We start from the raw sequence: 17348 nt of genomic DNA, 5'->3' as shown, positions 1-17348 counted from the left end.
TCATAGGCCAGTGTGCAATTTGATCAATAATTTTTACTCCAAAAAACTTTCTGATCATTTCTACTTGGCCTTCTGGTTCTCCTTTTTCTGCCCTCCCCGTTTCATCTGTAGTCAGGTCTTTGACTACACCCCCCACCCCCCAGCAGCCCTCCAGCCCCCGTCCCCAAAGCCGGGGACGGGCGTGGTGGTCCCCGCCGGCGCCCTCTCCTGCCTGCCTGTGCAGACACCTCCCCAGTTAAACGCCTTGCGGGGCGCGGCCCTGGCACGAGGCTCTGCAGCAGGAAAGCTGCAGGGGCGCAGGACCGGCGCTCTCTCCCCGGGGGCGGCGCCGGGGATCCCGATTCCGCTCACCCCCAGGCCGACCTCGGTCTTCTGCTCCTTCTCTTTGTTCGGTCCATTCTCTTCTGATGCCTGGTTTGGGCTGTGGATGGTCGGTCATTTCCAGTATCCTGTTCTGACAGCTCGTGACAGAGGGCATCAGGATTTTGAGAGTAATTTTCTCGCTCACAGGCGACTCTTCCTGCAGCAGAGTCTGCCCCTGTGGCTGGAGCATCTCTAGTTCCTCATTATGCTAAATCGCCTGTCTCTTCCCAGTCTCGGGCTACAAGGCTTCTTTCCCTACCTTTAGCTTTGGGAGGCGCCAGGGAAAAGGAAAATTGGAGGGTAGTGAGAAGATGACCTGGGAGAAGAAAGAGGGAGGGAGGGCGGAAGGCTGAGTCGATGACATCACAGGAGCTCTGAGGCAGGCACCACTCACCCCTAGCTACTGAGAGCAGGAATCTTTATTTTCTGCTCATACTCTCTTGGGTGTCTCTGTCATTTGCAACTGAAATAAGGCTAAAACAATTTCTTAGTTTTTTGCTATCCTCATTTTACTTGGGCCAGATGTAGTATATTTTTAATAAACTGCTGGCTTATGTTTATTTACTAGTAATGTTGCCTTTAGTTCACAAATGAGATGAGGCTAAGATCTCATTGTGTTCCATTTTGATGTCTGGGTTGTTTTATCTTCACAGAATGACTGGGGAAGCTTCACATCTATTTTCATGCTCTGGAGCAGTTTATATAGCAGAAATAAATAATTTGTTACTTAAAGCTCTAGACCTGTTGCCTTTTGTTTGGGAGTGTTGCAGGCAAGAGGATAAAGATTTTACTACCATTTATGACATCAAGAGGTTTATTTATATATTCAAAGAAAATTGTATTATTCATCTAAATTTAAAATTTATTGGTATAAATTTGGACACCTTTTTTCCCTTAAAGCTTAAAAAAAATCTTTCCTGCATCTATAGATATGAGTATAGTTTCTTTCTTATCCCAAAAGTATTTTTCCTTTTTCCTCTGAATTAATTTCACCTAAGTTTTTAATACTAGATTGATCTTTTAAAGAAACCATCTTTTGATTTTTAAAAAATCAAGTCTATTGCTTTTTTCAAGTTTATTCATTTCTAGTTCTATATTATTAAATTCTTATTTCTACTTTATTATTGTTATTGTTCTTTTCTCAGCTTCTTGAATTGAATGCTTAAATCACTTATTTATAATTTTTTTATCAGATAAACATACAATTAAAATTTTCTACTGAATATAAATTTGACCATACCCCACATGTTCTTTTAACATATTGTGCTTTCTATGCCTTTTGTTATTAATTTCTAGTTTGTAATTTCCATTGTTGTTTCTTCCTTAACTGAAAAACTCAAAACAATCACTCATATCTTCTTATTTTTCTTCTTTAATATCTTCCTCTTTTCTCTTCAATCCTAGCACTGTTGCCAAGAGCCCAATCCAGGGTGATTGGTGACATTGTTTAGAAAGTGGTCCTCTGTCACAGCCACTGCCATTTCTCTTGCTGTCTGCAGGTAAGGGATGGGAACCACCATGCCCTGCTATCCCAACTGAAATTCCTCAACCGATTATTATTATATTTATTTCTGTTCCTTGTATTAGTTGACTATGAACCTAGAGTATGTTACAGTAAATAATGCTGTGTTACAAATTATCCCAAACTTTAGTAGCTTAAAAAAGAAAAGCATTTCTTTTATGTTCATAGATTCTGTGGGTTAGGAATTTGCATAAAACACAATAGGAATGGCTATTCTCTGTTCCACAGTGTCAGATTTCAGCTGGGAAGACTGGAAAATCGGGGGATTTTGATGCTTGGGGCTAGAATAATGTGGATAATTTGGGTTTATCTTCTTCCAGATGTATGGTGCCTGTTAACGTCTGTTAGCTGGGACCTCAGCTGAGGTGAACTGGAGCACTTTCCCAAGGCCTCTCCATATGGTCTGGGCTTCTTGGATGCATGACATCCTCAGAGTGATTGCACTTCTCATATTCTCATATTCTAGTTGTCACAAGCTCATTTTGATTCAGGGGAAGAGGAGTTAGACTGTATATCTCTTGATGGAGGACCTCTGACATTCTAGAAAAATACATGGAATGGAAGATGTCGTTGCTACTATCTTTGGAAAATACAGTCTGCTATAGTTCACAAAACATTACACTCTTTCACACGTAAAATACATTCACTACCTCTAAAGACCTCCCCAAATCTCATCTCATCATGACATTTGAAAAAGATCCAAATCCAGAGTTTCACCATATAAATGAAATCAAGGTTTGGATGGAGGTCTTTAAGTGCAGTTCCTCCAGCACTATTCCATGAGTGCAGTTCTTCTCAATGTGAAGACCTATAATCTACATACAGAGGTTATTTTTTCCTGTACTCCCAACATACAATGTCTTAGACAAGCATGAGCTAATAGTAATAGACATTTCCATTCAACGTGGGAGAATGCAAGAGACAAACAGCAATCACCAGCCTACTTTAATTCTGCTATCCATTAGAACAGGAGCTGTCAGTTTTCCAAGGTGGGCTCAGTTCTACTTTCTGAGAGTTATTCTCCAAGACTGATTTTTTTCTTCTCTCTGGACTTTTGGTTCTACCTTTTAAGTCATCTTGTCATCCTTCCTTTTCTACTAGAAGTGACTCATGTTTGTAATTGCATGGGCTTCTCAGCCTGCTTCCTTTCTGGAAGTTTGGGGGTCCAAAGACTTCTTTATTTTGTATGTTCTCTGTTACTTCCAGTATAAACTAATGTAATTACTGTGAACACTCTGTGGGTTTGCTGTGTATCAATTTATAAAGAGTGCCATTAGACATATCCATTCACTTTGGACTACCAGTGAGGCTGCTGTGGGACAACAGCTTGGTTTCCCAGAGCCCTGTTGTTTAACAGAGAGGATCTGTGAGGCTCTCCCTTAGGATACATAGAAGGCCTTTTGTTTGAAAGAGTCTATGAAGCACCACCTTAGATATTTCTGAAGTCTTAAAGGGTTTTACAGTCCTGTACTCAGTATGATATTCAGAGTTTGTTTATTTATTTACTTATTTCAGTGCTCCGTTCCCAACACCAAAGTTATGTTTCCATTACTGTACCTTTGAAACAAATTCCAAAATGTATCACCCTAAATAACAACTGTCTTATTCTGCAAGTCAGGGATTTGTATAGGGCACAGAAGGAAAGGTTTTGCTTCACAACAGCTAGGGTCTTGGCTAGGAACACATCCCACTGGACAGCTGGGGTGACTTGACAGTGGTAGGTACTTTCTCTTATGTCTGATGCCATCTGTCAGCTGGGACCTCAGCTGGTGCTTGATGCCTCTCCATCACCTCTCTTTGTGGCCTGGCTTTTCTACCGCATGGTAGACTCAATACAGTTGCACTTTTTACATGGTGACCCAGGGCTCAAAAGTGAGTGGTATGGTGAGCAAGCAATTTCATTTTTTATGACCTAACCCAGCAGTTCTCAATGGCAGGTGTATTAGTCCGTTTTGTGTTGCTATAACAGAATATCTGAGACTGGGTAATTTATAAAAAACAGAGGTTTATTTGGCTTATGATTCTGGGACAGCTGCATCTGGTACAGGCCTCAGGCTGCTTCTACTCATGGTGGAAGGCAGCAGGCAGCTGGCAGGTACAAGCAGATCACATGGCAAAAGGAAGCAAGAGAGAGAGAGGGGAGGTGACAGGGTCTTTTAAACAACCAGCTCTCATGGGAGCTAATAGAGTAAGAACTCGCTTATTAATCCCTCCACCTAGGGAGAACATTAATCCAGTCATGAGGGCTCATCCCCCATGGCTCAAACAGCTTCCAGCACTGCCACAATGGGGATCAGATTTCCACATGAGTTTTGGTGGGGACAGCACATCTAAAACTATCAGCAGGAGAAGTACTTTGTCTTCCAGGGGACTTTTGACAATGTCTGGTGACAACTGGTAAGGGGGGCTGATACTGGGATCTGGTGGATAAAGTCCAGGAATGCTGCTAAATAGCTTACAATGCATAGGACAGTGCTCCACAACAAAGACTTATCTGGCCTCAAATGTCAATGCTGACAAAGTTGATAAACTCTAATATAACCATGGAAGTCACACAAGACTATTTCCAACAAATTATTTTTACAAGCAATTCAAAAGCCTTCCCATATTTAAGGGGAGACTAATTAGATTCAACTTTTTGATAAAGAAATGGCAAAGTTCTCATGGTGCATGTGGGGTGGGAGATATTGTTGTGGACATCTTTAGAGGATACAATTTGTCACAGTGTCGCTCTCAAATTTCTCTTACTCTGCAGTGATTTTTGTCATGCCCATGTTTCAGGTTGTATGTTTTCTGCTCTTAGAAATGAAGTCTATCAAATCTGCCTTTAACCTTACAGAAAGTCTTCAAAATTAGTATTTCTGATGGTGCTTTTCTCATTTCAAGGGATTTGGGTACAAGATGTTTTTACATCACTGAATTTGTAATATTCAAAATATCTCCACTATAGCTATGAGGACGTTGTAGACAAACCTAAATATCCCATCCTTATTTTCTTTTTTTCACATTAGTTGAAGGAAGTGGAGATTTTCTAAAATCTTTCAGATATTTTTTAAATAGTTAAAATTATTATGTATATATATAAAGTAAAAGGGGCATCTGCCAGCTTCCTCATTCTAGAATAAAAAATTAGCACCAAATTCTCTTCCCTCTGACAATTAACAGCACAGATGGGGATGGAAGATTGTGCTTTTCTCTCTAGAGACTCTCACACCTCTTCCTTTCCTGCAGTTGTAGAGAAACCCATCAGATAGAGACCTCTAAGAACAGATTTCCTAGTGATTTTGACTTGGTACTCAAACCAAGTCATGTTTCTTAACCTCTGCAATAAGTGGGAACACTCACCATAAATAACCATGATGAAGCTCAGGAGGAAGGAGTGGGAAGGAGATTTTTATAGGATTTGGGCTCGGACTGAATAATTCTAAGGAGTAAATAGGGTAAAAGGGTATCAGCTGTGATTAAAGTGTTTGAGATAATTCATGTGAACTACTGTTTATTCCAGAGGTTCTAGGAATACAGTGGAGCTGGGGTAGTCATTGGAAGAAGACAGCAATCACTCAAAAGCTGCGAAGGTTGAGTGTTATTGGCTATATAATCCTTTAGAAATATTGTTTAGGTCTGTTAGGAACATCGCAGTGTGTTCACAAATAGGACTCAGAAAGAGAATCCCATTCCTGTTTCCTTGGAGACTATAATGTTAGTATAAATGTGAAATGTAGTGTATGAAACCTCACTATATGAAGCTTTGCATCCAGGTTGGAAATCAGGGCTACTGCTCTGTTGTATCTAAGTAACATGTGGCCCAGATCCTTCAGGCAAGAGGATGATCAGAGATATAAAACAAGTTTCTCTTAGTCTGTGATGTTAGAGAACAATGTTTTTCAGCACTGTCCTTGATATTAATTAATAAAAGCAGTTTTTACAGGTTAAATGCACAGTTTGGAGAGGAGAATAGATTTGCTCCAATTTGTTGGGATTGTGCTATAGGTTAGGTCTGGGGTGCTGTCATTTGTAGGAGATGGACAAAGGCTCTTATTAGAATTAAATGGGAGTGTTTGAGATTTTTCTCTGTGATCTTGAAATCCAGCAGTGAGATAGTGAGACAGTAAAGGGTGCTGGAGGAAAGTTAATCACTGTTTCTGTGCAGAGATGGAGCACAGGAGTAGGGGGCTCGTGCATTTTCTTGTGCGTGATACCATCATCTCCATTTTCCTAACAGCATCCTGGTCATTTCTGTGGTTAAGGATCTTAAAACTGCACACTGCTCCAAATAGAATGGTTTCAGGTCAGCAACATCACTGAATAACAACTACCTCAGGGAAGTGAGATTATGGACCAGTAGAATGATCAGATGTTTTAATGATTTTTTTTTTTTTTTTTTTTTTTTGTAAAACATCCAGCTAGTGACTTGTTTATAATTCAAAGCTGATTAGCAGCTATAGTGAGATGGCTCCAATTCTGTTATTCTCCTAAATGACACTCCCTTCCTGCTCCCACCTCTCTGCAGGATCAAGGCTTCAGCAGCCTTAGCTCATTCTCAAAGCTGTCATCTTGATTGCCCCCTAGGTCCTATAGAGCTTCTCTATCTTTTCTGTACCAGTAGAGACTCACATCTCCACATAAGCAGGGTGTCAGCTGGGAGGTTTGACCAGCTGGAAGTGCCTCAGCATGGCATCCAAAACCGATTTCTAGACATTGGGTTGAGATGGATCTCCTTGATCTTGGTCTGCACACAGAGGTATTCCCAAATGATAGCCGTGAACCTGTTGCATTTGGCTGGACTAGCTACCAGGTAAGTGGTGAGGGTGAATGGGAAGTGTAGAGATCACAGCTCAGAAAGTGAACAAAGTGAAAATGTCAATAGAATTCATAACCTAAACCCCTTATAGGATAAAGTATGGCCAATCCAGGGCATGGGTGAGATCATTAATAGACAGCCTGACTCAAGGGTTGTAAAACCCTCTTTCCCCAATCTTTGAGCTGAAGTGATGGCTTCAAATACTGTGCTTTGAAGGTTTTGTGAAATCTATTTGTGATTTTTCTCATCTGGAGAAGGGTGAAGAGATTAATAATAATAAAAAAACCAAAGTAAACACTGCCTAGTATAAAGATATAAACATTTGACTGACAAATTCAGATTTCATATTGGGGATGTTTTGATTCATGATTTAACATTAATTAGAAAGAAGTTTGTATGATCACTAATTCCTTGCTTGAAGATGTTTTGACTTCTAAGTTATAAATTTTACTCCCCAAATAAGATAAAGTTGCTTGAATCAGTAGAAGTTAGACCTGCCCTCCACCCAAACTAATGTTTATGCTGCAGGCTGGCTCTTGGGTGAAACGAGGTAAGGAATGATAAACCTCTTTTGTAAGAGGTTGTGAGGCTCTACTGTAACAGCCTTCCAGAAGATGTACCAGTAGAGACCCAGGCACACTCTGTAGATTTAGAATTGGAAAAAAGACTGTACAAAGTGAAACTTCTGAAGCTTGGGTCACTTGACTGTTGTCATCAGCTTTCTACTTATCTTTTTCTGAGATTGCATGAAATCTGACCCTGTTCCTTCATCTCTATGCAGAAAAGAAATAGGGAATATGTGCACTCTTGATACCCTTCAGGAGGTACTATTAAGAGATCACCTGTTTTCAGTTACATCGATCCCGAGGGAAAGAACGCTCAATGTAGGAGAATATTTTGCTGAGACAATGTTTTGGAGAATGAGGAAATGGGTAGACTGTTCACACATAGCCAAGAAGTAGGCTTCCTTTGAACCCATGGATGGTACTAAGAAAAATTTGGATCATCTGGTCCAGAGCCATTCTGTATCTCACATGTGTGTGTGCTTATGTATGTATGTCTCTGTGTGGGCTAGGTGAAAGTTATGTGGCTACCGCAGTAATGATTTGATCTTCATATCCACATGTGCAAACCAATATAAAAAGCTCTTTAGAATATTATGAGGTTATCAGATTTACTTATACCTGGATATATTGCATATTACAACCTACACTTGATCTTAGCCAAAAGGCCGAGAAGCGATATATTGCACATTACAACCTTTCTGCTATTAAAAAGATTTATTTTGTAAATGTCCTTTTGATGAGTCTCTCTGCTAAAAAATAAAAATAAAAGAGGTTTGGGGAATCCACTAGGGGAAGAAAAAAAGGCAGCGAGTAGTGGTTGTGAATACTTAGAATCTGGATAAAATGTTACAGATTATCTATTCAAATTATATGAATTATCAATAAAATAAATGTGAAAGCAACTCAAATCTGTACGTGGTGTCAAAAAATATATTCTCTTTGACTATTTGACCTACTATATACCAAGAATCACCACATATTTTTTATATTTACTTATATAATTGATATGATCTGACAACTTTGAACTTTCACATACCCTATAAAAATTTCTGCTAGTTTTTGTTATTACTGTTGTTTTGTTTAAAGGAGATAGTGTCATATATCTAAACAAGGACTTTCTATTTTAACCAGTAGATGGTAGAATAACATTAGCCCCTAGAAAGCAGTTATCAGGAAAATAAAGGATATCAGAGACTGTTATCAGGAAAATAGAGGACACACAAATGGCCAAAAAGCACATGAAAAAATGCTCAAAATCACTAATCATCAGGGAAATGCAAATGAGATATCTCATCCCAGTTAGAATGGCTATTATGAACAAGACAGAAAATAACAATTGCTGGAGAGGATGCCAAAAAAAGGGAACCCTCCTATACTTGTGGGAATGTAAATTGGTACAGCCATTGTGGAAAACAGTATGGAGGTTCCTCAGAGAACTAAAAACAGATCTACCTTATGACCCAGCTATCCCATTACTGGGTATATACCCAAAGGAAATGAAATCAATATATCAAAAAGACACCTGCACTCCCATATCATCACAACACTATTGATGATAGCCAAGAGATGGAATCAACCTAAATGCCCATCAACAGATGACGGATAAAAAAGCTGTGGCACATACATACAATGGAATACTACTCAGCTATAAAAAGAAATGATATCCTATCACTTGCAGCAACATGGATGGAACTGGAAACCATCATGTTAAGTGAAGTCAGTCACAGAAAGACAAATACCGCATGTCTCACTCATATGTAGAATCTAAAAAAAAGAAGTGGTTTCCATAGAAGTAGAGAGTAGTATAATGGTTACCAGAGACTGAGGGGGTGGGGAGGGAGAGGAGTGTGAGGGGCTAATGGGTACAAAATTATGCTATCTACCCTAAGTGAATCATTGTGCAGTATATGCATGTTTTAAAACAACACACTGAACCCCACAAAAATAAATATAAATAAAATTGAAAAACAACAACAACAGAACCACCAATTGTTGTGTATTAATGCATTTGGTTAACGAACACAACTTCAACAGTTCTTCAGTGTGTGCATATTTAAGTCTTTTGTTTTAACCATCATTCAGCCATTCAAATATATGTTCAACACAGACAAAGTATCAAAATCAGGGTGGGAAGAATTCCAAAGACTTCCATTTTTAAAAGAATTTTTATGGAAAGCTGATGGGGTCATATTAGGAGTCAAATAATAATACTGTAATGCCATGCTCAGATGACCATTTTCTGGGTTACTTATTTTGTCATTTATTAATTCCCGAAATACACTTACTGTTCAAAGATATGAAACTTGGAAGATCATTTGGCTGCTCTTGCCAAATTGCTTTCTAAACTGTTTATACCAACTGATAATGCACTCCAGCAATATATGAGGGTGATTCTAACCCAAAGTAGGGAACAGTTAAAAAACAAACTCTTCTTCAGTATTTGACAGAGAAAAATTAAAATGCTACCAATAAATTTTGCCAAGTATTTGTGACGAAGACACGCATTCCTAATTTTTTAATATTCCCAATTAATGTGATACTTCATGAAGAAGATCAAGAATATTTTCCTTTACAAAGAAATTCGAAAACTACAATTATCCCTTAAAAATTACCATCAGACACAATGCCTTGTGTCACTACCATAATTTTGCTGGAAGAATAAACCAATGCTTTAATTTATAAAATACTATAAAACAGGTTTTTACAATATGATTCTTTAAGGTCAAAACACAAGAGAATCCACCCAAAAAACTCTAAGAATTGAGTCAGTAATATAGACAGAAAACCAATATGCCAAAACCATGTATTTCCCACTGCTGCCAACAGATTATATGAAAACAAAATCCTATTAAAAAAGAAACCTATATACCAAAGACAACTTGAATAAAATATCATTGGAACTGAAGAAAAAGACCCTCAATTACCCATATTATAAATAAGATTTTATTATATGATTTTTTAAAGCATAAGAATTTAGTAAGAAAATGAAGATTATTCAAAAAGTAGTTATAGAATAATTGGATAATAACTCAAAAACATGCATTAGATTTTATACCAAAGGTCTAGTAGAAAGTTGTGTCAATAACAAAGACATAAAATACTGAGATAATTATACCACCTCATGATGGAAAAAAAAATGCAAGAAAGCATTAAAAAACTAATTTCACTGCATTACAAAGCTACTTGAACAGGAGAGGAGAAAATGCCACCTTTAACATGTCAAGAACTAGCACTGACAAAGCTATAGGATCAAGAACAAGGAATATATCAGTACTATGTAAAAAGAAAAACAGCAAAATTATCACCAAAATGTCAAAATGCAAAAAAGGACATATTTGGTCACATTAAATTGAATAGCCCCTCCTGCATAAAAGTACCATAAATTAAGGAAAAGTCTTTATAGCAAACAGTACAATTAAAGAAAAGACAGGAACAAATGATTCACATATGAAAAGGAGAAAAATACACATGCTCCATAAACAAAAAATTGTTACCAGTAATTAAAGAAATGTAAATCCAAACAATAAAATAACTAGAACTGCAAAGATTTCCTTTGAAATAGTTACTAAACACAGTTCTCATGGCATATTGGTACACTCCTGGAAGTATGTTTTAAGAACCTGAAAAAGTTTACTCTATTTGAATCAGATTTTACTTAGAATTTATCACAAGATAATAGATATGGGCAACATTTTATGTTAAGATATTAAATCTTTTTTTATATAATGGTGAAAATTTGGGGTAGATGTTTAAATATCTACACATAGGGAAATGGAAAAAATTATGACATGGCTCATGGAATGAAATATTGTGTAGACACTTCACACTTTCAAAGAGCAATAACCTGTAAAAATAAAAATAAAAATAAAGTCAAAAATTACTATACGGTAATGCCAACTTTACTAGTAACAACTATTATTTACTGAATGCTTCTCTGTGCATCTTAGCTAATCATTTTATAACATTATCTCCTTACAACTCTGATATAGATACAATTATTAATGACTGCACCCAACCCCATAAATAAATGAGGAAACTGAAGCTTGGAGAGGTCGATTTACCATAAAGTCTTTCAGCAGTTAACAATTGGTTGAGCTGGGAATGGGACATTGATTTTAATTCTCTTTATGGAATGTTTATGTAATTTTGGAGCATATTTTGTCTTTATACTAAGATAATTTTAATTACAAACCAGAAAAATTGAATATTATTGTGTTTCCTTTCTGTAGTGAATGTGTAGTTTTAAACTACATAACTACTACTGTTAGCAAGTGGTAAAAAAAATTAAGTCCCAATTTTCCTGGATAAAAATGGAATGTTTTTCTTAATGCGCATGCATTTGATAATTAGGAAAAAAACACCTTACATATTATTTTCTAAAATATACAGATTTTAAAAACAGAAAAAGTCATAATGATAGCAGTCTGTGTCTTTGGAAGCTGCATTTGTTATTTCTTTTCATCATTTAGCTTTTAACTTAGGGTCTGGTATATTTGAAAAATATTTAACAAATGTCTGTACATATGTATATGTGTAATATAACCAGTATTAACAGAAGTTATCTCTGGCATGTGGAATCACTGATAATTTACACTTTTTGTTTACTTTTATTTTCCTAAACTTTCTGTAATAGACATAATTTATTTTTATATCAGAAAAGCTAACAAATATTAATTTTTGAATACTTAGAAAAACCAAAACAAGAAATGTTAACAGAATGCTTTGTGTTTGTAGTTTTTATCCTCTTCTTTATATATTTTTCCACCTAGTCTGAATTTTCTTTAAAAAATTACCATCTTATGAAAGTTAATCTCTTTCCAGTCAAGCATTTCAAAGCCACCTAAAATGTCCATCTGTAAAAGCAAGGAATTACAGGCTTAAGTAATAGTATTAGCATAACATCAGTCAGCTATTTCTATGGTTGCCAAGAGAGCTGTCAACTGCAGAAAACTGGAACGTAAAAGGATGAAAGGTGTGGTGTAAGGCTGAAGGTGGCAGATTAGAGCAATTAGTTTACCTGGTTAAACAATACTTAGTTTACAGAGCAACTAAACTAAAAGGCAGAAACCTTTTTCCAACAAGGGAAAGAGAAAAACTTGCACAGAGTAGAAGACAAGCAGATCACTTTGTCATGTCAGAATTGTTACTGAAAAAGTAATACATCAATACAAAAAATAAAAATAAAAAAAAAGAGACCGTAGCAAAATTATCCCCCAAAAGTCAAAATGAAAAAAGATGGACAAATCTAATGTCAAAAATTAACTGAATAACCCTGCCTTTGCAAAACTATAATAAATTGCGGGAAAAAAATGCAAGCAAAGGCCAGTTAACTTATATTTATTATATAAAGAGATGCTATAATTGATATGAAAAACAAAGCAACTCCAATAGTTATCACAAAAGCAAAGAACATGAACATTTGATCAAAGATACCCAAAATACAAATACTCAACCTTATTAATAATCAAGGGAATGATTGAAATGCCATTTCTTGCTTATTCAATACACAAAGTTAACAGCAATATCTATTTTTTCTATTTCCTAAATGTACTGAAATGTGCTATTTTTAGTAAAAAACTGAGTCATTAAAAAAAATTAGAAAGTATGAAAATTTCTGCCAATGCAGAAATCATAAAAAAGCATTAAAATGAATCAACACTTGTATGGGCAGTAAGGTTCAAATCCCTGGGAGCCAATTCCTTTTGCCTTGGTTCCTGAGTTTTATTATGGGATTGTCAATAATGAGAAAGTTGTTCCTGATTTACATTCTGACAATCTCCCAGGTATACGGATATACACAAACATGTATGTGTATATATAAAAATTTTTCTTCAGGTGGACAATTACTCCAGAAAAGTACCTCTTCTAAATCACTCATTACAGAGGATTCCTATAATTTCATTTGCTCAGAAGGTCCCATTAAAATCTCCCCATGTGGTTTTCAACCAGTAGAGATAACCTCGGAATTGAAGAGGCTGAAGATTTACTTTAGTACTGCCTGCAAGACAAAGGTGTTTTTATGCTTTCTGTAGCTGGCTGCTTAGGGAATCTGAAGTTGGTCTTGTCCTTGAGACATGTTCAAAAGGACATTTTTCTGATCTGATGCAGAAGAGAGTGTATCTCCTGCTTGCTCATAGCCTTGAAGAAGATCACACAGCTCAGGATGCACATGGGCTGGAGCAGCACCAGGGTAATCACCCCAAATCACAAAATAAAATTGTGTTAGGATGACTAAGTTGGGAGACTGAACTTAAAATCCTATAGCTTTATTCAGAATATTTTTTATTTTTTTCATATCATAAATTTTATTGAACAAAAAGGTGAGAAAAGCAGAGCTTAAATTTACTGAGCAAAGCAATTCTCTGTATAAAAGTAACTCTACAGAAAACAATACACAAAAGCAGAAAACGTAATGTAAGCTTCATCTGCAGTAACAACTTAGTCAAATGACAAATTTGGTTGTCAATTTATGTTGTAGCCCTTATCGATCTAAATGCAGAATGGCTATATAGACATTCATTCTCTGGTACTGAATTGCCATTTGAATAAAAACAGCTGCTTTTTGAAGAAAAAAACTTAAGTTTCAAAACAGTTTCATTATAGTTGAAGTGCCGATCAATTTTAAAATTGTATGTGTATGTGTATGTGTGCATATGCATTTGTACTGTGTGTGAGTGTATATTTTCTCTCCCTCTCTCAAGAGACATATATACATATATATGTTAAGGCTGGGAGGGAGGGAGGAAGTGGGGAGAGAGGCAGGGGGAGGGAGGGAGGAAGTGGGGAGAGAGGCAGGGGGAGGGAGAGAGGGGGAGAGAGAGAGAGAGAGAGAGAGCGAGAGAGCGAGAGAGAGAGAGAGAGAGAGAGAGAGAGAGAGAGAGAGAGAGAGATCAAACCCTGACTTAGGGCTATACTGTTTTTTCTAGTTAATATTTTTATTATTTCTCCTTCCTGCCTAAGAAACTTCACATATTCTGAATGCAACTACACAAACTAATGAATTGACAGATATGTCAAAAACTCTATGAAAAGAGGGAGGTAGCTAACAATACTTGGCAACCCCTTGTTTATTGTTTTAGGTTAGAGCAGGTGGCCTCCCTTTGATGTTTTCTAGTCAAAGATGAAAACTTTAAACGTTGAAGCATAATGAAAATAATTATATATTTACTACAGTCACCCAAAATTTGACTCATATAATACCACAAAAAGACATCTAAAGTTTTCTACATATCTTTTTTCATGTTAAAAGCTAGCTATGAATACGTTTTCAGAATGTTATCTGTTAACCATTTGATAAACATACTAAGCCAAACAAGACAAGTAACATCAGCTACCTTTCTATCTAATAACTGTACCAATCATTGTAAGAAGATACAACTGAAGGGGAAGTATGAGATCATCCCTGATTCACTGTATTATACCTTAGACCTAAGAATGATCTGAAGGTGCTGAAAGAGGTGATTCTCTAGAAGGTGACCCAGGGTTTTCTTCCGGTGGAAAAACTGTGAGGGTACAAGCTCGAATGCCACCAAGTGACTCTGGAAGGTCAAAAACTTTATGCCACTCATCTTTTTCTGGGTCGTATTTCTGGACAATTTCTACCATACAACGATTATTCCAAGAATATCCACCAACAACATAGATTTTGTTTTCAAAGACAGCAACTCCAACATCACTTTGACCTCTTAACATAGCAGCAATTGGTGTCCACTGGTCAAGGGTTGGTGAATAGTATTCACAGCTTAGGACATCATCATAATCACTTGTTCCTCTGAAGTGATTGCCACCAATGACATAGAGCTTGTCTCCAACTGTACACATACAATGCAGACCTCTGACTGTAGTCATTGGAGCCTTCTGTGTCCATTTGTCTGTATCTGGGTCAAAACACATGAGCTCATTTTGGAAAGTGTCATGAGTAATTCCTCCTGAAATATACATTAAGCCTCCATACACTGTTCCAGCATGGCCATAGTGGGGCTCACTCATTTTTGCAACATAGCTCCACTCATTCATTCTTGGGTTGTAACATTCTACTGTGGCCAGTTCACCAGCTGCACTGCGCCCACCAACTGCATACAAATGTCCTTTGAGGGCACTCAAGTGGAAGAATGTGCGCTTTTCATTTAATGATGCAACCTGCATCCATTTATTATATCGAGGATCAAATCTGAAAACGGTATCGACAGCAGTTTTTCCTTTTGTATCATAATTACTTTGACCACCAACTACATAAAGAAAGTTTCCAATTACAGCAATGCCATGCTGGTAACGAGGAGCATCCATGGGGGCTAAAGATTTCCACTCTTGTGCCCTTTCATCATACATCCGTAATTCTTTACTGACAACCAGCTGCTGCCTCAAAACTCCTCCTAATGTAACCAAGTGAGTAGAGTCAGATCGAATGGCAGTTCTATCTGACTGCATCACTGGCTGCATATATGGCATCATTTGGTAATTGCTGGCTTCCAAAAGCAAATTAACACAGGTATTGTCTGTTCTCATGAAATCTACTGTCTGAACGTAATTGATGAGGTCCTGTGGTGTCATCAGTGGAAATCGAATATTCTTCATTAATTTTGCAGCACAGTCCATCCTAGGGTCTTCCAACCTTAGCCAGCGACAGGCAGCCTTGAAAAGTTCAAGTTCAGTACAGTGCTTAAGACTATTACTGGAAAGCACAAAGGCAAGCCGTTCAAATGGAAGTTTTAGAAATTCCCCGGTACTCAATAAAGCAGGAAAGTTCTTCAGGATGAAATTGTTAACATATTTATCCACTTCTATAAGATTGTAGGTGTTAGCAATTCGCCCAACCTCAACACAGTTATCTAGAGAAACTCCTGATATAAGAAACACTTTACAGAAGTCCAAAACAGGTAAAATTTGTAAAAAGCTGGCAGCTTCAAGTGTGTCCTGAAGATTATCCATATTAAGAGAAAGTTTTGCAGTATAAATAAAATCAATGATTTTTTTCAGACCAACCTTGTTCACGCCATGAAGCTTAATGCACATTAAATCTTGTTCTTTCATTCCACCCGTGAACATAGCCTTGAAATAATCACTAGCAGACGCCATCATAGCTCTGTGGACAGGAAAGATTTCATCTCCATCACCTGGTACCAGGGTCACATCACAAAGCAATCCTTCTGTTCTAAGCTGATCAAAGCCTTGCAACACCACTGAACTATGCGTATTGCTGGTAAAAAACCGTGTGGTTCCTGCCTTGCAAGGCTGCAAATGGGCAGAGACGCCCATTTCGCCGTTACCAAGAGACACTTTCATGTGAAAGCCTTCCTCTCGCACAAAGATGTATGCCAAAGAAAGAGATTTATAACCTGAATGTTTTACAGGAAACGAGGTGTCCAAAGGGTAGGAATGCTCGTTTTCCTTATCAAGGGCAAGCAGTCACTGTGGCACACCTCAGGGCACACCGGTCACTCATCCACTGAAAATCGTCCTGTAGCAGGACCACAAAGGGCTGTGGATCTCAAATCTGATTATGATGCAGCTGAATCATCCCCTGAAGGCAGTTAAATGACCCGGTTCACCTCGTCTGTCCGGCCTGCGCTGCCGCTGCTTCAGCAGTTCCGCTTGGGAACAAGGGGGAGGCGCCGCCACGTACTGCGGTTCCGCGGCTCGCTCGGGGGCGAGGCCGGGCACCTCAGCGAGTGCTCCGCTGCGTCCTTCGCTGTCTCTTGAGCGTCGCCGCGGCCACCGGCCTGTCTTCGAGCAAGGGCCTGGAACGCAAGCCTGGGCCTGAGCCTGGGCCTGGAGACCGGCCTAACACCGTACGCCGAGCTGAGCTCCCTTTCCGGAAAGATTCAGTCCCAGGATTCCCCGGGCTAGCAGCGGCCGCGGCAGCTACTGCGGCTGCGCGGCCCGACCTCGCCAGTGTGCGAGCGAATGGGGAGGAGAAGAAGTTGCGGGGGAGTTGCGGGGGGCGCCGAGCTGTGTGGGGTGGGCGCCAGCGAGACCTCCTAGCGTCGCAGTGTATGTGAGACTAAATAGGCCGAGGTGAGTGTACGGACATAGTATGCTGTGCGTTCGGTATAAATTTTTCGCTAAATGCGGCTTTTGTATAAATTGAAAGGAAACC

At 38.2% G+C, this 17348-nt stretch overlaps 1 protein-coding gene and 1 pseudogene across 1 annotated transcript; both read right to left on the bottom strand.

The window, feature by feature from the left end:
* Window positions 1-7763: 7763 nt before the first annotated feature.
* LOC134365278 (U2 spliceosomal RNA) lies at window positions 7764-7929 on the bottom strand (annotated as a pseudogene).
* A 3056-nt stretch (window positions 7930-10985) lies between these two features.
* On the bottom strand, window positions 10986-17051 carry KLHL9 (kelch like family member 9). Its single transcript, XM_063080655.1, has 2 exons — window positions 14674-17051; window positions 10986-11096 (listed from the first exon to the last, which is right to left on the bottom strand). The coding sequence occupies exon 1, from the start codon at window positions 16532-16534 to the stop codon at window positions 14681-14683; it is 1854 nt and encodes a 617-aa protein (XP_062936725.1). The 5' UTR covers window positions 16535-17051; the 3' UTR covers window positions 10986-11096; window positions 14674-14680.
* Between the last annotated feature and the right edge of the window lie 297 nt (window positions 17052-17348).

The sequence above is a fragment of the Cynocephalus volans genome, chromosome 16 (genome assembly GCF_027409185.1).
Source record: "Cynocephalus volans isolate mCynVol1 chromosome 16, mCynVol1.pri, whole genome shotgun sequence".
In the NCBI taxonomy this organism is placed as follows: domain Eukaryota; kingdom Metazoa; phylum Chordata; class Mammalia; order Dermoptera; family Cynocephalidae; genus Cynocephalus; species Cynocephalus volans.
Note: the sequence above shows the minus strand (reverse complement) of the source record. Positions and strands in the feature narration are given on the sequence as shown.

Bases quoted from the DNA above. Each gene is read 5' to 3' on its own strand.
- KLHL9 (XM_063080655.1), bottom strand. From the start codon at position 16,534: ATGAAAGTGTCTCTTGGTAACGGCGAAATGGGCGTCTCTGCCCATTTG.